General features: G+C 48.9%; 1 protein-coding gene across 1 annotated transcript in view; it reads right to left on the reverse strand.

Moving 5' to 3' along the window:
• The window catches only part of CFAP77 (cilia and flagella associated protein 77), a 94,316-nt gene that overhangs the window by 10,413 nt on the left and 61,106 nt on the right, over positions 1 to 22,797 (reverse strand). Inside the window, exon 4 of the mRNA XM_072125559.1 lies at positions 3,082 to 3,187. Coding sequence (XP_071981660.1) covers positions 3,082 to 3,187 — 106 coding nt within the window. The remainder of the gene's footprint in view (positions 1 to 3,081; positions 3,188 to 22,797) is intronic.

Below are 22,797 nucleotides of genomic sequence, written 5' to 3' on the forward strand. Positions count from 1 at the left end.
ACGGCAGGTCTTCCTCATCCTCCTCATCATCGCCATCATCCACCTGGATCTCAAGCCCCTTCAGCTTTCTCAGCTTATCCTGGCGCATATCATCAAACCGGGCGTCATTCTTCAGTTTTTCCGTGAACGGACCGCTGTGCTCGCGGATTAGATGACGCTTTTCTTGCAGAGCGGTGACCTCGGCTTTTAGTCTGTCTATGGTGGTAAGAAGATCAGACTTTTTCTTTCTCTGTGTAGCCACCCCCGCTAGGGCCAAGGTCTCCCGTATCTCCTCCTGGAGCCTCCTCAGCGCTTTTCCAGCTTCCTCGTACTCACGGAGGTGCTCAGCAATCCGGGAGCCATAGATGGAAGCAGACTCCCGGGCCTTAAGATCACCCCATGCTTTTTCAACACCTCCGTGAGCACCCAGCTTTTCAGCTGAATCACCCAGCTTTCCCGCACAGTCACTCAGCTTTCCAGGAGGAGCACTTAGGCTGATGTTACTTGCCTTGATCTTCTGTGAACCGGAGACCTTGCGGCTTCCCTGGGTCTTGGGGGTGGCAGCCGAGGTCACATCGCTGCGTCCTTGGCTCCGGGCAGATCTTCTTACCCCCTCCGCTTTGGCCGGTAACTGGCTTCTCCTGCCCCCCGCCGGCCTGGTCTGGGAGGCAGAAGCCTGGGATTTTCCTGCTGGATTCATCCCACAGAACCCACTCCCTCCCTGGGGAGGAGAGAGCAGGCCTGGGTGGATGGAGATTGCTCCAGGTGGTGCAGGAGCTCAGCAGAACACAACCACACCCGTCAGCAGTTCACAGCAGAATGATCCAGCACGAGCTATTTTGCTGCTGGTGCAGTCACTGTGTACATACATGACATTACTTATCCTGTACTGATCCTGAGTTACATCCTGTATTATACCCCAGAGCTGCACTCACTATTCTGCTGCTGGTGCAGTCACTGTGTACATACATGACATTACTTATCCTGTACTGATCCTGAGTTACATCCTGTATTATACTCCAGAGCTGCACTCACTACTCTGCTGCTGGTGCAGTCACTGTGTACATACATGACATTACTTATCCTGTACTGATCCTGAGTTACATCCTGTATTATACCCCAGAGCTGCACTCACTATTCTGCTGCTGGTGCAGTCACTGTGTACATACATGACATTACTTATCCTGTACTGATCCTGAGTTACATCCTGTATTATACTCCAGAGCTGCACTCACTACTCTGCTGCTGGTGCAGTCACTGTGTACATACATGACATTACTTATCCTGTACTGATCCTGAGTTACATCCTGTATTATACCCCAGAGCTGCACTCACTATTCTGCTGCAGGTGCAGTCACTGTGTACATACATGACATTACTTATCCTGTACTGATCCTGAGTTACATCCTGTATTATACCCCAGAGCTGCACTCACTATTCTGCTGCTGGTGCAGTCACTGTGTACATACATGACATTACTTATCCTGTACTGATCCTGAGTTACATCCTGTATTATACTCCAGAGCTGCACTCACTATTCTGCTGCTGGTGCAGTCACTGTGTACATACATGACATTACTTATCCTGTACTGATCCTGAGTTACATCCTGTATTATACTCCAGAGCTGCACTCACTATTCTGCTGCTGGTGCAGTCACTGTGTACATACATGACATTACTTATCCTGTACTGATCCTGAGTTACATCCTGTATTATACCCCAGAGCTGCACTCACTATTCTGCTGCTGGTGCAGTCACTGTGTACATACATGACATTACTTATCCTGGACTGATCCTGAGTTACATCCTGTATTATACTCCAGAGCTGCACTCACTATTCTGGTGCAGTCACTGTGTACATACATGACATTACTTATCCTGTACTGATCCTGAGTTACATCCTGTATTATACACCAGAGCTGCACTCACTATTCTGCTGCTGGTGCAGTCACTGTGTACATACATGACATTACTTATCCTGTACTGATCCTGAGTTACATCCTGTATTATACCCCAGAGATGCACTCACTATTCTGCTGCAGGTGCAGTCACTGTGTACATACATGACATTACTTATCCTGTACTGATCCTGAGTTACATCCTGTATTATACCCCAGAGCTGCACTCACTATTCTGCTGCTGGTGCAGTCACTGTGTACATACATGACATTACTTATCCTGTACTGATCCTGAGTTACATCCTGTATTATACCCCAGAGCTGCACTCACTATTTGACTGCACCAGCAGCAGAATAGAGAGTGCAGCTCTGGATGTACATGTATGATATACTACAGAGAGCACACACAGGATATGTGTGGGTCAGGGCTCCTTAGAGGTGTCTTCTATTAGAGGGTCTCTTCCCCCTCTATACATATTACAGTGGGATGCTGGGGCTGTATGTTATCTCCAGACACGTCGGCCATAAACTGCCGGTTAATTCCCCGCCTCGCGCCTCCCGGCACTTAAGCCATAAAACCTCATATGCAGATGCAGTAAACTCTCGGATTCCCCCAGTAATGGCCTCTTATTCGCGCCATTACCATATAAACCAGTCATTGGCCGCTCTTAAAGGCTATTTAAATATTACCAGACGCCTCGGACCCCCATAAAACGTCTTTATCCCCCCCTAACCGCTCGCCCCTTCATCCCCTTAACACTCATTATATCAATTTATCTAAAAAGCCATTATGTAATGGGGCGGGGGAGGGGCGCTTAAAGGGAATGTTTAGCCAAGACTGGATTGCAATGCCCCACACGGGGTGTCCCAGCATCACCCCTGCACCCGCGCTCCATTGCATTACACTGTGTCCTCCCGTCCCATAGAAACCCCGAGCTCAGGATTGGGGGGGCCACAGCCGGAAGAAGTACGAAAATGTCCTCCCATCATAAAAATGTGACCTGTTCTTGATATCTGGCTTCACCTGTGACCCCGGGGCCACACTACTGAGGGATTCTGGGTAATAGGATTACAGACCCCTTCCGTATCCCCACATAATCCTGGAAGATAAAGACCCGGAGGTATACTGTGTCCCATCACTCTCACTAATGGCCCTGCTGTGGTGGTCCGTATACTGTAGGTAGCCCCCAGACTGGTCACTTACCTTCTCTTTGGACATGATGCGCAAGGCCTCACTCGCTTGTTCCTGCTGCTCGAGCCAAAGCCGCTGATACTTGTGTTCTATCAGGTCGTATATAGGAGTGGACGGCCTGGGGGGATACAATCTATTACTCTCTGTTATCAGCCATTACATCCCAGGGAGAGGAGACTGTACAGGGGGGGATACAATCTATTACTCTCTGTTATCAGCCATGTCAGGACAAGGACAGGGCAAAATCATTACTTATTACATGAAATTTCTGTCCCTTTAAGTCTCTGCTATCTAGGTACATATTCACACATGGCTTTTACTTGCCCTTTAAGGACGTCTCTTGTTTCAGGTAGTTGTAGACTATGGCGCAGCGTTATACTGTTATAATAGGAGTAGAGTAGTCGCAGTGGGGTTCTTCCTCTCCCTCTGTAGATCAGTCACATATTGGGGGCAGAGACCTTTCCTGGTTGTGGTCCTCCCCCTGCTCTGTATATCAGAGGGGAGCGCTCTGCTGTGTCTGGGTGTAGCAGAGCTGTGTCTATCTCCCCTGTAGTGTCTGTTATTACCTAATTATTGCGCTCTGCATGTTACAGAAGAGAGATAATGTGCAGCAGTGTTGTTCTAATGATGCATATAAAGGGGGGCCCCCGGCTCCTACACATGCACAGCGCCACCCCAGACCCCACCACCGTCGCTGAGTAGCGATGCCAGTGCTGCCTGGTTTGGTGTCAGCAGCCGGTGACCTGCTGTCTGTCATGGCGGATCAGCTGCTTCCTTAGTGCTCGCCATTGTTTAACCACATTTGCTTAACTAATCCACCAGTAATGTGCAGAGTATGAGCGCCCCCTGTGGTGACCCGTATGATCTGCTGCAGCAGTGAGGAGTGGGCATGGTGCGACTACGGCTGTGCTTAGAGGGGTCCTGGGCATCAGGGAGACAGGACCACCTACCGTCTTGTCAGAGAGGTCCCCAACACTGGAGGATGCACTTCATATACCATAACAAGTTCCAAAAAGCTAATCTACCCCAGAGCGGTGCAAAGGAGAGGCCGCCGGAGAACTCAGAGTGCCTGAGATGGAGAAAGGAGAGAGGAGCAGCTACAGGAGACGGAGAAAGGAGAGAGAGGAGCAGCTACAGGAGACGGAGAAAGGAGAGAGAGGAGCATCTACAGGAGACGGAGAAAGGAGAGAGGAGCAGCTACAGGAGACGGAGAAAGGAGAGAGGAGCATCTACAGGAGACGGAGAAAGGAGAGAGGAGCATCTACAGGAGACGGAGAAAGGAGAGAGGAGCAGCTACAGGAGAAAGGAGAGAGGAGCAGCTACAGGAGATGGAGAAAGGAGAGAGGAGCAGCTACAGGAGACGGAGAAAGGAGAGAGGAGCAGCTACAGGAGACGGAGAAAGGAGAGAGAGGAGCAGCTACAGGAGACGGAGAAAGGAGAGAGGAGCAGCTACAGGAGACGGAGAAAGGAGAGAGAGGAGCAGCTACAGGAGACGGAGAAAGGAGAGAGGAGCAGCTACAGGAGACGGAGAAAGGAGAGAGGAGCATCTACAGGAGACGGAGAAAGGAGAGAGGAGCAGCTACAGGAGACGGAGAAAGGAGAGAGAGGAGCAGCTACAGGAGACGGAGGAAGGAGAGATGAGCAGCTACAGAAGACGGAGGAAGGAGAGATGAGCAGCTACAGGAGACAGAGGAAGGAGAGAGGAGCAGCTACAGGAGACAGAGGAAGGAGAGAGGAGCAGCTACAGGAGACAGAGGAAGGGGAGAGGAGCAGCTACAGGAGACGGAGAAAGGAGAGAGGAGCAGCTACAGGAGACAGAGGAAGGAGAGATGAGCAGCTACAGGAGACAGAGGAAGGAGAGAGGAGCAGCTACAGGAGACAGAGGAAGGAGAGAGGAGCAGCTACAGGAGACAGAGGAAGGGGAGAGGAGCAGCTACAGGAGACGGAGAAAGGAGAGAGGAGCAGCTACAGGAGACAGAGAAAGGAGAGAGGAGCAGCTACAGGAGACGGAGAAAGGAGAGAGGAGCATCTACAGGAGATGGAGAAAGGAGAGAGGAGCATCTACAGGAGACGGAGAAAGGAGAGAGGAGCAGCTACAGGAGAAAGGAGAGAGGAGCAGCTACAGGAGACAGAGGAAGGAGAGAGGAGCAGCTACAGGAGACGGAGAAAGGAGAGAGGAGCAGCTACAGGAGACGGAGAAAGGAGAGAGGAGCAGCTACAGGAGACGGAGAAAGGAGAGAGGAGCAGCTACAGAAGACGGAGAAAGGAGAGAGGAGCAGCTACAAGAGACGGAGAAAGGAGACAGGAGCAGCTACAGGAGAAAGGAGAGAGGAGCAGCTACAGGAGACGGAGAAAGGAGAGAGGAGCAGCTACAGGAGAAAGGAGAGAGGAGCAGCTACAGGAGACGGAGAAAGGAGAGAGGAGCAGCTACAGGAGACGGAGAAAGGAGAGAGGAGCAGCTACAGGAGACGGAGAAAGGAGAGAGGAGCAGCTACAGGAGACGGAGAAAGGAGAGAGGAGCAGCTACAGAAGACGGAGAAAGGAGAGAGGAGCAGCTACAAGAGACGGAGAAAGGAGAGAGGAGCAGCTACAGGAGATGGAGAAAGGAGAGAGGAGCAGCTACAGGAGACGGAGAAAGGAGAGAGGAGCAGCTACAGGAGACGGAGAAAGGAGAGAGGAGCAGCTACAGGAGACGGAGAAAGGAGAGAGGAGCAGCTACAGGAGACGGAGAAAGGAGAGAGGAGCAGCTACAGAAGACGGAGAAAGGAGAGAGGAGCAGCTACAAGAGACGGAGAAAGGAGACAGGAGCAGCTACAGGAGAAAGGAGAGAGGAGCAGCTACAGGAGAAAGGAGAGAGGAGCAGCTACAGGAGACGGAGAAAGGAGAGAGGAGCAGCTACAGGAGAAAGGAGAGAGGAGAGAGGAGCAGCTACAGGAGACAGAGAAAGGAGAGAGGAGCAGCTACAGGAGACGGAGAAAGGAGAGAGGAGCAGCTACAGGAGACGGAGAAAGGAGAGAGGAGCAGCTACAGAAGACGGAGAAAGGAGAGAGGAGCAGCTACAAGAGACGGAGAAAGGAGAGAGGAGCAGCTACAGGAGAAAGGAGAGAGGAGCAGCTACAGGAGACGGAGAAAGGAGAGAGGAGCAGCTACAGGAGAAAGGAGAGAGGAGTAGCTACAGGAGATGGAGAAAGGAGAGAGGAGCAGCTAAAGGAGACGGAGAAAGGAGAGAGGAGCAGCTACAGGAGACGGAGAAAGGAGAGAGGAGCAGCTACAGGAGACGGAGAAAGGAGAGAGGAGCAGCTACAGGAGACGGAGAAAGGAGAGAGGAGCAGCTACAGGAGACGGAGAAAGGAGAGAGGATCAGCTACAGGAGACGGAGAAAGGAGAGAGGAGCAGCTACAGGAGACGGAGAAAGGAGAGAGGAGCAGCTACAGAAGACGGAGAAAGGAGAGAGGAGCAGCTACAAGAGACGGAGAAAGGAGACAGGAGCAGCTACAGGAGAAAGGAGAGAGGAGCAGCTACAGGAGACGGAGAAAGGAGAGAGGAGCAGCTACAGGAGACGGAGAAAGGAGAGAGGAGCATCTACAGGAGACGGAGAAAGGAGAGAGGAGCAGCTACAGGAGACGGAGAAAGGAGAGAGAGGAGCAGCTACAGGAGACGGAGGAAGGAGAGATGAGCAGCTACAGGAGATGGAGAAAGGAGAGAGGAGCAGCTACAGGAGATGGAGAAAGGAGAGAGGAGCATCTACAGGAGGCGGAGAAAGGAGAGAGGAGCAGCTACAGGAGAAAGGAGAGAGGAGCAGCTACAGGAGACGGAGAAAGGAGAGAGGAGCAGCTACAGGAGACGGAGAAAGGAGAGAGAGGAGCAGCTACAGGAGACGGAGAAAGGAGAGAGAGGAGCAGCTACAGGAGACGGAGAAAGGAGAGAGGAGCATCTACAGGAGACGGAGAAAGGAGAGAGGAGCAGCTACAGGAGACGGAGAAAGGAGAGAGGAGCAGCTACAGGAGACGGAGAAAGGAGAGAGGAGCAGCTACAGGAGACAGAGGAAGGAGAGAGGAGCAGCTACAGGAGACGGAGAAAGGAGAGAGGAGCAGCTACAGGAGACAGAGAAAGGAGAGAGGAGCAGCTACAGGAGACAGAGGAAGGAGAGAGGAGCAGCTACAGGAGATGGAGAAAGGAGAGAGGAGCAGCTACAGGAGACAGAGGAAGGAGAGGAGCAGCTACAGAAGATGGAGAAAGGAGAGAGGAGCAGCTACAATAGACAGAGGAAGGAGAGAGGAGCAGCTACAGGAGACAGAGGAAGGAGAGAGGAGCAGCTACAGGAGACAGAGGAAGGAGAGAGGAGCAGCTACAGGAGATGGAGAAAGGAGAGAGGAGCAGCTACAGGAGATGGAGAAAGGAGAGAGGAGCAGCTACAGGAGACGGAGAAAGGAGAAAGGAGCAGCTACAGGAGACAGAGGAAGGAGAGAGGAGCAGCTACAGGAGACAGAGGAAGGAGAGAGGAGCAGCTACAGGAGACAGAGGAAGGAGAGAGGAGCAGCTACAGGAGACAGAGGAAGGAGAGAGGAGCAGCTACAGGAGACAGAGGAAGGAGAGAGGAGCAGCTACAGGAGACAGAGGAAGGAGAGAGGAGCAGCTACAGGAGACGGAGAAAGGAGAGAGGAGCAGCTACAGGAGACAGAGGAAGGAGAGAGGAGCAGCTACAGGAGACAGAGGAAGGAGAGAGGAGCAGCTACAGGAGACAGAGGAAGGAGAGAGGAGCAGCTACAGGAGACAGAGGAAGGAGAGAGGAGCAGCTACAGGAGATGGAGAAAGGAGAGAGGAGTAGCTACAGGAGATGGAGAAAGGAGAGAGGAGCAGCTACAGGAGATGGAGAAAGGAGAGAGGAGCAGCTACAGGAGATGGAGAAAGGAGAAAGGAGCAGCTACAGGAGACAGAGGAAGGAGAGAGGAGCAGCTACAGGAGACAGAGGAAGGAGAGAGGAGTAGCTACAGGAGACAGAGGAAGGAGAGAGGAGTAGCTACAGGAGATGGAGAAAGGAGAGAGGAGCAGCTACAGGAGATGGAGAAAGGATAGAGGAGCAGCTACAGGAGATGGAGAGATGAGCAGCTACAGGAGACGGAGGAAGGAGAGAGGAGTAGCTACGGGAGACAGAGGAAGGAGAGAGGAGTAGCTACAGGAGATGGAGAAAGGAGAGAGGAGCAGCTACAGGAGATGGAGAAAGGATAGAGGAGCAGCTACAGGAGATGGAGAGATGAGCAGCTACAGGAGACGGAGGAAGGAGAAAGGAGCAGCTTGGAATGGATATGCAAATCTGGACGTGCACTGGAGGCGGGACTAGGGACTGCTGCAGGTGTTTCATCCCCTTAAAGCCTTTATTTATATTTTCAGCCACTTCCTACATCACAGCTGGAAAATCTGCCAAAGTCCCCGCCCCCAGCGCACTTCTAAACTAATTTGCATATCCATTTAACAGAGGTTGGCCTTTGCACAACTTCCTTGATTTGTGGCCGCAAAGTTAGAAACCCAATCTCTGTGCCCAAAAAACGCCACAAATAATACGGTTCTCCTCTAGAAACATGGTTTGCTCTGACAAATAGTGCCCGCCCCCAGTGCACTTGCAATTTACATATTCTTGCAGATCATCTCTGCTCTGCTCCATTGGCTGATACAAAAGTATGAACCTTTATTACGATCAGAAACCTACAGCCATGAAAACAAATCAATAATTAAATTAAATTTTAGAGGCGGGTCCAATTTAGCAATTTGGTCCTGCCCGCTTAACACTTGCAGGCTAATTTGCATGCCCCCCCAGGACAATGAGACAGGAGGAAGGGTTAACCCCTCCGTGGCCAGCTCCCCCGGCCGCAGTGAGAAGGTTAAGCCAGTTACTAGTAACATAAAAGCCGGATCATCGGACGCCATCCATCTGGAACTCGCGGGAAGGCATCAGTCGTCGGGGGGGCTGCCATAAAGCGGAAAATTCTAATCCGAGAAAGCATAAAACTGACACCTTCCTTACGAGGGGCTGCACGCGGCTGTATGAAAGCTGACACTTCGGATTTGTGTGTTAGCTCGCCTTCCTTGCCAAATAAAGCTCCGCCGAGGATAGAAGGGCGCCATTTATGGCAGGTCATCATCATATCCGCCAGCTCATTAAAACTTTCAGATAAAAAAAAAAAAAATACAAAAAAAAAAAAAAACCTAACAGGAAAAGTTGCGGCGAGGCGAGGAGTCATCAGAGGCGCGGGAGGGAGGGCAGATACAAGGCGCCTTGAAAGGTGTGTGAGCCGCGAGCCTTGGGTCTGACAAACTGGATTTTTAGTCTGCCTCTCCGCTCACTGTGGGCAGAAATAATTGGTCATCAGTGACTACTAATTCGGTTCAGTAGCCAGAGGCAATTTTTTTCTTGCGAGGAAATCAATGACAGCGCTGAGGCCTCTGCAGCGCGCGGCGGCTCATGGCGGCACCGATTTAGCTCCTGATAAGACTCCGCGGCAGACAGACATTTTGTTATTATATATCTATATATATATAATATGTGTATCCCCGGATTATCAGGACACAACCCACAAAGTTACAGCGTTACAAATACAGCTGGACGGATGAGAATTTAGGGGTTTTTCCCCTTTTTTGGTACAAATTTCCGATACGTGAGGAATGCGGGTGCAAAGAAGCCAAAGTACAGGAGGCTCCTGCCATCTGCGATAGGTTCTGATATTTTCGGCCAATATAATGCTGCCATATAGTGCCAGATAAAACAAGGCCATATTGGGGCACAATTTCTTACCCATCCACTCGAGGTCACAGAAAGTGCATTGTCCGTGTATAATGCGCTGTGCGGGGAGTCACTAAGATCGTGTTTCCGATATCCTGCATGTGTCGCTTCCCCGCTCAGGTCCCCGGAGTTCACCTTCTTCCTGGTGCATATAAGTGCATTGTCCATGTATAATGCGCTGTGCAGGGAGTCACTAAGATCCTGCCCCGATATCCTGCATGTGTCACTTCCCCGCTCAGGTCCCTGGAGTTCACCTTCTTCTTCCTGGTGCATGTAAGTGCATTGTCCGTGTATAATGCGCTGTGCGGGGAGTCACTAAGATCCTGCGCCTGATATCCTGCATGTGTCATTTCCCCGCTCAGGTCCCCGGAGTTCACCTTCTTCTTCCTGGTGCATGTAAGTGCATTGTCCGTGTATAACGCGCTGTGCGGGGAGTCACTAAGATCCTGCGCCTGATATCCTGCATGTGTCGCTTCCCCGCTCAGGTCCCCGGAGGTCACCTTCTTCTTCCTGGTGCATGTAAGTGCATTGTCCGTGTATAATGCGCTGTGCGGGGAGTCACTAAGATCCTGCGCCCGATATCCTGCATGTGTCGCTTCCCCGCTCAGGTCCCCGGAGGTCACCTTCTTCTTCCTGGTGCATGTAAGTGCATTGTCCGTGTATAATGCGCTGTGCGGGGAGTCACTAAGATCGTGGGCCCGATATCCTGCATGTGTTGCTCCCCGCTCAGGTCCCCGGAGTTCACCTTCTTCCTGGTGCATGTAAGTGCATTGTCCGTGTATAATGCGCTGTGCGGGGAGTCACTAAGATCGTGGGCCCGATATCCTGCATGTGTTGCTTCCCCGCTCAGGTCCCTGGAGTTCACCTTCTTCTTCCTGGTGCATGTAAGTGCATTGTCAGTGTATAATGCGCTGTGCGGGGAGTCACTAAGATCGTGGTCCCGATATCCTGCATGTGTTGCTCCCCGCTCAGGTCCCCGGAGTTCACCTTCTTCCTGGTGCATGTAAGTGCATTGTCCGTGTATAATGCGCTGTGCGGGGAGTCACTAAGATCGTGGGCCCGATATCCTGCATGTGTTGCTTCCCCGCTCAGGTCCCTGGAGTTCACCTTCTTCTTCCTGGTGCATGTAAGTGCATTGTCCGTGTATAATGTGCTGTGCGGGGAGTCACTAAGATCCTGCGCCTGATATCCTGCATGTGTCGCTTCCTCACTCAGGTCCCCGGAGTTCACCTTCTTCTTCCTGGTGCATGTAAGTGCATTGTCCGTGTATAATGCGCTGTGCGGGGAGTCACTAAGATCGTGGGCCCGATATCCTGCATGTGTTGCTCCCCGCTCAGGTCCCCGGAGTTCACCTTCTTCCTGGTGCATGTAAGTGCATTGTCCGTGTATAATGCGCTGTGCGGGGAGTCACTAAGATCGTGGGCCCGATATCCTGCATGTGTTGCTTCCCCGCTCAGGTCCCTGGAGTTCACCTTCTTCTTCCTGGTGCATGTAAGTGCATTGTCAGTGTATAATGCGCTGTGCGGGGAGTCACTAAGATCGTGGGCCCGATATCCTGCATGTGTTGCTCCCCGCTCAGGTCCCCGGAGTTCACCTTCTTCCTGGTGCATGTAAGTGCATTGTCCGTGTATAATGCGCTGTGCGGGGAGTCACTAAGATCGTGGGCCCGATATCCTGCATGTGTTGCTTCCCCGCTCAGGTCCCTGGAGTTCACCTTCTTCTTCCTGGTGCATGTAAGTGCATTGTCCGTGTATAATGCGCTGTGCGGGGAGTCACTAAGATCCTGCGCCTGATATCCTGCATGTGTCGCTTCCTCACTCAGGTCCCCGGAGTTCACCTTCTTCTTCCTGGTGCATGTAAGTGCATTGTCTTGAGACACAATTTGAAAGTTAAATCTCGCGCTCAGTCTGAATCACTCGGATTGTCCGATGGCACGCCCCCCCAAATTGTGCCGCATGGAGACCAAGCGCAGCTGCGCCAAAATTCGATCGCATGCGACACAATCCCAGTGCAGACACTTATTAAATACCGACAAAAGTGCGATCCGTGACCCTTAGTAAATGAGCCCCATTGGGTCCAAATAATAATCTGTAATAGAGCTCACTCGACCGCTTCATACAACCCACATAAAACAGACATGTAGGGAGAAGGTAATACAGCCATATGACGCCCCCAAATCAATATTCCTTTATGGATCCTATATAATAATGTTATATAGTGGCAAAATAAAACTTCTATATACAGCCCAGGTATAAGATTAAACTGGCACATACAGTCCATATATTACTGCCATATAGTAACCAGGTAATACAATGTACATAACGCGGCCAAAGTGTTTGTGGTTCATATTTTTGGTGAAGAGACCAAGTAATAGTTCACTACACATCCCAGATACTACCGCCATACGTAGCTAAAACCAGAGTTATATCCGGTGGCTCTTGGGCCTAGTAAATGGGGGCCCTACCGCTCCCCTAGATGCTGGCCAGACTCCGTACTGAGCTAGAGGTAAATAATAAGGATATGTAGCATCCACATGTCCAGAATACTCCATCCGGAAGCGTGCCCCCTCCAATCACCCCCCGGAACAATGGAGACAGCTGTTCCTGCGCACAGCTGATGCTTCGTTCCTGTGTCACAGCAGGAAGTCTTGTGATTACAGCTCAGGTGAGGGCGGCAGTAGCCACCTGTAATACCGCTCTGCCCCATCCTATAATTGTTCCCTCTTGGCCACAACAAACACTGAGCCGCGGAAAATAAGAGGAGCGCTTATCCGTATTCACCGCGGCTCCTGCTGCTAATTAGTAACGAGGCCACTGGGCTTTCATGGGGCGAGCGGCGCTCTGAGGGTTGTTTTTAGTTAATTGTTCCTGCATAAAGAAGCTTAATGACGGTGGAGGAGACGAGTTTAGTTCCGATGCAAAATCTGGATAGAAAGGTCAGCGCCAATTTATCCAGACCTTCCCCGCGCTGCCGGCAATTAGTGTCCTACCTAAATGAGTACAAGACATGGCGGCCGCGGGGAGGGGGACGTATCTACATATGTGAGCGACGGATCAGGTATAGATGTGAGCGCAGCTCTAAAGATTAATGCTCTCTCTTCCTATCCATAATAGCCACTGATGTCCGGCTCAGGGGTCTCTGCAATGACACCACAAAGTCTGAGGACCCTCTGTTACCTGTTATTGACGCCTGGACCACTAAAAAGTAAGAAATGAGGAATGATGGGTGCCAAGGTGGAACGTGCCTCCATTAGGTACCCCAATGTAAGACAGCAGACAGGGCTCATCTATGACCAGACGGGGAGATTCTGCAAAGGATGTTTAGAAGACACTGACAAAAATACATGATCACATTCTGCATATCCACAGCCACCACTAGGGGGAGCTCACTACATACAGATTATACACCACCACTAGGGGGAGATCATTACATACAGATTATACACCACCACTAGGGGGAGATCACTACATACATATTATACACCACCACTAGGGGGAGCTCACTACATACACATTATACATCACCACTAGGGGGAGCTCACTACATACAGATTATACACCACCACTAGGGGGAGATCACTACATACAGATTATACACCACCGCTAGGGGGAGCTCACTACATACAGATTATACACCACCGCTAGGGGGAGATCACTACATACAGATTATACACCACCACTAGGGGGAGCTCACTACATACAGATTATACACCACCACTAGGAGGAGATCACTACATACAGATTATACTCCACCACTAGGGGGAGATCACTACATACAGATTATACTCCACCACTAGGGGGAGCTCACAACATACAGATTATACACCACCACTAGGGGGAGCTCACTACATACAGATTATACACCACCACTAGGAGGAGATCACTACATACACATTATACACCACCACTAGGGGGAGGTCACTACATACACATTATACATCACCACTAGGGGAGGCTCACTACATACAGATTATACACCACCACTAGGGGGAGATCACTACATACACATTATACACCACCACTAGGGGGAGATCACTACATACAGATTATACACCACCACTAGGAGGAGATCACTACATACAGATTATACACCACCACTAGGGGGAGATCACTACATACATATTATACACCACCACTAGGGGGAGCTCACTACATACACATTATACATCACCACTAGGGGGAGCTCACTACATACAGATTATACACCACCACTAGGGGGAGATCACTACATACAGATTATACACCACCGCTAGGGGGAGCTCACTACATACAGATTATACACCACCGCTAGGGGGAGATCACTACATACAGATTATACACCACCACTAGGGGGAGCTCACTACATACAGATTATACACCACCACTAGGAGGAGATCACTACATACAGATTATACTCCACCACTAGGGGGAGATCACTACATACAGATTATACTCCACCACTAGGGGGAGCTCACAACATACAGATTATACACCACCACTAGGGGGAGCTCACTACATACAGATTATACACCACCACTAGGAGGAGATCACTACATACACATTATACACCACCACTAGGGGGAGGTCACTACATACACATTATACATCACCACTAGGGGAGGCTCACTACATACAGATTATACACCACCACTAGGGGGAGATCACTACATACACATTATACACCACCACTAGGGGGAGATCACTACATACACATTATACACCACCACTAGGGGGAGGTCACTACATACACATTATACATCACCACTAGGGGAGGCTCACTACATACAGATTATACACCACCACTAGGGGGAGATCACTACATACACATTATACACCACCACTAGGGGGAGATCACTGCATACAGATTATACACCACCACTAGGGGAGGCTCACTACATACAGATTATACACCACCACTAGGGGGAGATCACTACATACAGATTATACACCACCACTAGGAGGAGATCACTACATACAGATTATACACCACCACTAGGGGGGGCTCACTACATACAGATTATACACCATCACTAGGGGGAGCTCACTACATACAGATTATACACCACCACTAGGAGGAGATCACTACATACACATTATACACCACCACTAGGGGGAGCTCACTACATACACATTATACACCACCACTAGGGGGAGCTCACTACATACACATTATACACCACCACTAGGGGGAGATCACTACAAACAGATTATACACCACCACTAGGGAGAGATCACTACATACAGATTATACACCACCACTAGGGGGAGCTCACTACATGCAGATTATACATCACCACTAGGGGGAGATCACTACATACAGTTAAATGCCACCACTAGGGGGAGATCACTACATACAGATTATACACCAGCACTTGGGGGAGATCACTACATACACATTATACACCACCACTAGGGGGAGATCACTACATACACATTATACACCACCACTAGGAGGAGAACACTACATACACATTATACACCACCACTAGGGGGAGCTCACTACATACACATTATACATCACCACTAGGAGGAGATCACTACATACACATTATACACCACCACTAGGGGGAGATCACTACATACAGATTATACACCACCACTAGAAGGAGATCACTACATACACATTATACACCACCACTAGGAGGAGATCACTACATACAGATTATACACCACCACTAGGGGGAGATCACTACATACAGATTATACACCAGCGCTAGGGGAGCTCACTACATACAGATTATACACCACCGCTAGGGGGAGATCACTACATACAGATTATACACCACCACTAGGGGGAGCTCACTACATACAGATTATACACCACCACTAGGAGGAGATCACTACATACAGATTATACTCCACCACTAGGGGGAGATCACTACATACAGATTATACTCCACCACTAGGGGGAGCTCACAACATACAGATTATACACCACCACTAGGGGGAGCTCACTACATACAGATTATACACCACCACTAGGAGGAGATCACTACATACACATTATACACCACCACTAGGGGGAGGTCACTACATACACATTATACACCACCACTAGGGGGAGATCACTACATACACATTATACACCACCACTAGGGGGAGATCACTGCATACAGATTATACACCACCACTAGGGGAGGCTCACTACATACAGATTATACACCACCACTAGGGGGAGATCACTACATACAGATTATACACCACCACTAGGAGGAGATCACTACATACAGATTATACACCACCACTAGGGGGGGCTCACTACATACAGATTATACACCACCACTAGGGGGAGCTCACTACATACACATTATACACCACCACTAGGGGGAGCTCACTACATACACATTATACACCACCACTAGGGGGAGATCACTACAAACAGATTATACACCACCACTAGGGAGAGCTCACTACATACAGATTATACACCACCACTAGGGGGAGCTCACTACATGCAGATTATACATCACCACTAGGGGGAGATCACTACATACAGATTATATGCCACCACTAGGGGGAGATCACTACATACAGATTATACACCAGCACTTGGGGGAGATCACTACATACACATTATACACCACCACTAGGGGGAGCTCACTACATACACATTATACACCACCAATAGGGGGAGATCACTACATACACATTATACACCACCACTAGGGGGAGATCACTACATACAGATTATACACCAGCACTTGGGGGAGATCACAACATACACATTATACACCACCACTAGGGGGAGATCACTACATACACATTATACACCACCACTAGGGGGAGATCACTACATACACATTATACACCACCACTAGGAGGAGATCACTACATACAGATTATACACCACCACTAGGGGGAGCTCACTACATACAGATTATACACCACCACCAGGGGGAGCTCACTACATACAGATTATACACCACCACCAGGGGGAGCTCACTACATACAGATTATACACCACCACTAGGGGGAGCTCACTACATACAGATTATACACCACCACTAGGGGGAGCTCACTACATACAGATTATACACCACCACTAGGGGGAGATTACTACATACAGATTATACACCACCACTAGGGGGAGTTCACTACATACAGATTATACACCACCACTAGGAGGAGATTACTACATACAGATTATACACCACCACTAGGGGGAGCTCACTACATACAGATTATACACCACCACTAGGAGGAGATCACTACATACAGAATATACACCACCACTAGGGGGAGCTCACTACATACAGATTATACACCACCACTAGGGGGAGATCACTACATACAGATTATACACCACCACTAGGGGGAGATCACTACATACAGAATATACACCACCACTAGGGGGAGCTCACTACATACACATTATACACCACCACTAGGGGGAGCTCACTACTTACAGAATATACACCACCACTAGGAGGAGATCACTACATACAGATTATACACCACCACTAGGAGGAGATCACTACATACACATTATACACCACCACTAGGAGGAGATCACTACATACACATTATACACCACCACTAGGAGGAGATCACTACATACAGATTATACACCACCACTAGGGGGAGATCACTACATACACATTATACACCACCACTAGGAGGAGATCACTACATACACATTATACACCACCACTAGGGGGAGATCACTACATACAGATTATACACCACCACTAGGAGGAGATCACTACATACAGATTATACACCACCACTAGGGGGAGATCACTACATACAGATTATACACCACCACTAGGGGGAGCTCACTACATACAGATTATACACCACCACTAGGAGGAGCTCACTACATACAGATTATACACCACCACTAGGGGGAGATCACTACATACAGATTATACACCACCACTAGGGGGAGATCACTACATACAGATTATACACCACCACTAGGGGGAGATCACTACATACACATTATACACCACCACTAGGAGGAGATCACTACATACAGATTATACACCACCACTAGGGGGAGATCACTACATACACATTATACACCACCACTAGGGGGAGCTCACTACTTACAGAATATACACCACCACTAGGAGGAGATCACTACATACAGATTATACACCACCACTAGGAGGAGATCACTACATACAGATTATACACCACCACTAGGAGGAGATCACTACATACACATTATACACCACCACTAGGAGGAGATCACTACATACAGATTATACACCACCACTAGGGGGAGCTCACTACATACAGATTATACACCACCACTAGGGGGCGATCACTACATACAGATTATACACCACCACTAGGGGGCGATCACTACATACAGATTATACACCACCACTAGGGGGAGATCACTACATACAGATTATACACCACCACTAGGGGGAGATCACTACATACACATTATACACCACCACTAGGGGGAGATCACTACATACAGATTATACACCACCACTAGGGGGAGATCACTACATACAGATTATACACCACCACTAGGGGGAGATCACTACATACACATTATACACCACCACTAGGGAGAGATCACTACATACAGATTATACACCACCACTAGGAGGAGATCACTACATACAGATTATACACCACCACTAGGGGGAGCTCACTACATACAGATTATACACCACCACTAGGAGGAGCTCACTACATACAGATTATACACCACCACTAGGGGGAGCTCACTACATACAGATTATACACCACCACTAGGAGGAGATCACTACATACAGATTATACACCACCACTAGGGAGGAGATCACTACATACAGATTATACACCACCACTAGGGGGAGATCACTACATACAGATTATACACCACCACTAGGGAGAGTTCACTACATACAGATTATACACCACCACTAGGGAGAGTTCACTACATACAGATTATACACCACCACTAGGGGGAGATCACTACATACAGATTATACACCACCACTAGGGGGAGCTCACTACATACACATTATACACCACCACTAGGGGGAGCTCACTACTTACAGAATATACACCACCACTAGGAGGAGATCACTACATACAGATTATACACCACCACTAGGAGGAGATCACTACATACACATTATACACCACCACTAGGAGGAGATCACTACATACACATTATACACCACCACTAGGAGGAGATCACTACATACAGATTATACACCACCACTAGGGGGAGATCACTACATACACATTATACACCACCACTAGGAGGAGATCACTACATACACATTATACACCACCACTAGGGGGAGATCACTACATACAGATTATACACCACCACTAGGAGGAGATCACTACATACAGATTATACACCACCACTAGGGGGAGATCACTACATACAGATTATACACCACCACTAGGGGGAGCTCACTACATACAGATTATACACCACCACTAGGAGGAGCTCACTACATACAGATTATACACCACCACTAGGGGGAGATCACTACATACAGATTATACACCACCACTAGGGGGAGATCACTACATACAGATTATACACCACCACTAGGGGGAGATCACTACATACACATTATACACCACCACTAGGAGGAGATCACTACATACAGATTATACACCACCACTAGGGGGAGATCACTACATACACATTATACACCACCACTAGGGGGAGCTCACTACTTACAGAATATACACCACCACTAGGAGGAGATCACTACATACAGATTATACACCACCACTAGGAGGAGATCACTACATACAGATTATACACCACCACTAGGAGGAGATCACTACATACACATTATACACCACCACTAGGAGGAGATCACTACATACAGATTATACACCACCACTAGGGGGAGCTCACTACATACAGATTATACACCACCACTAGGGGGCGATCACTACATACAGATTATACACCACCACTAGGGGGCGATCACTACATACAGATTATACACCACCACTAGGGGGAGATCACTACATACAGATTATACACCACCACTAGGGGGAGATCACTACATACACATTATACACCACCACTAGGGGGAGATCACTACATACAGATTATACACCACCACTAGGGGGAGATCACTACATACAGATTATACACCACCACTAGGGGGAGATCACTACATACACATTATACACCACCACTAGGGGGAGATCACTACATACAGATTATACACCACCACTAGGAGGAGATCACTACATACAGATTATACACCACCACTAGGGGGAGCTCACTACATACAGATTATACACCACCACTAGGAGGAGCTCACTACATACAGATTATACACCACCACTAGGGGGAGCTCACTACATACAGATTATACACCACCACTAGGAGGAGATCACTACATACAGATTATACACCACCACTAGGGAGGAGATCACTACATACAGATTATACACCACCACTAGGGGGAGATCACTACATACAGATTATACACCACCACTAGGGAGAGTTCACTACATACAGATTATACACCACCACTAGGGAGAGTTCACTACATACAGATTATACACCACCACTAGGGGGAGATCACTACATACAGATTATACACCACCACTAGGGGGAGCTCACTACATGCATACTACGTACACTACACTACATACATATATATTTTGGGATAGTTGGGATACGCCATGTATCCGCCAGATTTAGCCACCGGTCACATATAACCCTCAGCTTCATACAAATATTAGTAGGTAAGTGGACGGAGCGCAGTGATTGCTTCTTGTGCCCCGCACCCCCTCCACGCGCCGGTCCTTGTACGGATGAGCCGCTGCAGCCAGAATTCCAGCATCTGATTGGAGCTGTCCCCATGGGGGACTCCGGGACGCTGGCACAGGCTCGTTAGTGCTGACCTTGGCATGGGATGTGCCGGCTGATGGATAGGGTACCCGGCCGGACAAAGCCCGGGGGACCCCTCCACGTATCCATTATTGTCCCATCAGCGCCTCCCATGACCCCTCCCCACTTGTGAATGCCACAGGCATCAGGGAGAGTATAAATCTATGTCTGATAGTGGGGAGGGGGCGCAGATGAAAAATGGCCTTTTTATGACTCGTACAACAAAGCGGCCTGTGCAAGACGCAGCCAAGACGTCCTGAGCGGGAGGAGGGTACAAGGAGAGGGAAAGGAGGCTACACCGCGCCAAAGGAGCTGGAATAACCCCTGGTGTGCCGAGGAGGAATATGCACCTGCTGGCCTATGGTATACGTAATATCCAGTATCCCGCTAATCCAGAGACTGACAAGGAGACTGACTGGTCAAGGAGGTCCATTCATATAGCAAAATTTTTCGTAAAACTTCTAGATTTTCTAGAAATGGTCTAGGACAGGAGATTCTCCAACTCTCCTCAATGCACGCATCCAATGAATAGTGTCCAAATAATGACCACAATAGTAACTTTTCAAAACGTGCCAACTTTACTTCCATACATTGTCCATTAGCAACAGTAAGAACATACAATAGCTTTGTAGCTGCACGTTATTGTTTCTATATGGCTTGCAACAATGTTTCAACCTTGGACGGCATAAGTCATCTTCTATTCATACTTGTATCTTTGTATATTTCACCGATCTAACATAATCAGCACATGAAATCATCATACAGATGTGCTTCACTCACGTTCCTCCATCCACGAACAGAGACACGACCTCTCAGACGCCAGAGAACCGTCTTATGAGCCTCATGTTCAATGTGATGTTTCGAGGGACACGCCATGTCTGAGGAAGGGGGCGTTCCATCAATGATACAAAGTATCTAATCCATGTGTAATACTTTCTATACTTTCTGCTGAGCTTCTGTATCTAAGTCCATCATGTGTGATACCATCTGCTGGGCCGGTGTATCTGATCTATTAGGGAGGAAGAATTGTACTAAACTGCTTTATCTAATCCTGCTTTCTGTGATACGGATGTATCTGAGCCTTGTATGTGTGATACAGCATTTTAGCAGAAAGTATCTAATCACATGGTCAGTGATACATTTGCTGTATCTCAGCTACTTATGCGATCTATTATCAGATGCCAAGTAATACTTTAGCTGAGCTACAGTATCTGAGCTTATAGTAAGTGATATTGGGGCACATTTACTTACCCGGTCCATTCTCGATCCTGCGGCGCGTTGTCCGACGAGGATTGGGGTCTCCCGGCATTCTCTAAGGTCCGTGCGCCCGATGTCCAGCAGGTGTCGCTGCTGCGCAGAGATCCGCAGGAGTTCACCTTCTTTGTCCCGATGCATGTAAGTGCTTGATCTTGCAACACAAATCGCTTTTTAAATTCTGCAGTTTTTCCTAATCCGTTGGGTTGTCCGATGGCCACACCCCCCGATTTCTGTCGCGCGAAAGCCGGCGCCGATTGCATGCGACAAAATCCCAGGGCAATTCGGCTCAAATTGGAAATATTTGGGAAACCCGACGAAATGTGTATCCCCTGTGAACCCAGATACGTTTGCGGTATCTAAACTTCATTGTGATACCGATTGATTGTGATATGATTCCAGTAACGTCCATCATTGTCTTCTAATAGTCACATAAATGAATAGAAAGTGAGATAATACGAGGACGGAGCAGCGATGAATTAGATACACAGCTCAGCAGACAGTATCCTCTCCTGCGTGATACAGTCTGCTGAGCAGTGTATCTAATCCTGTCCTGCGTGATACAGTCTGCTGAGCAGTGTATCTAATCCTGTCCTGCGTGATACAGTCTGCTGAGCAGTGTATCTAATCCCATCAGGTGTGATACTGACTGCTGAGCTATGTATCTAATCCTATCCTGTGTGATACTGTCTGCTGAGCTGTGTATCTAATCCTATCCTGTGTGATACTGCCTGCTGAGCTGTGTATCTAATCCTATCCTGTGTGATACAGTCTGCTGAGCAGTGTATCTAATCCTGTCCTGCGTGATACAGTCTGCTGAGCAGTGTATCTAATCCTGTCCTGTGTGATACTGTCTGCTGAGCAGTGTATCTAATCCTAACCTGTGTGATACT

The sequence above is a fragment of the Engystomops pustulosus genome, chromosome 9, assembly GCF_040894005.1.
Source record: "Engystomops pustulosus chromosome 9, aEngPut4.maternal, whole genome shotgun sequence".
Lineage (NCBI taxonomy): Eukaryota > Metazoa > Chordata > Amphibia > Anura > Leptodactylidae > Engystomops > Engystomops pustulosus.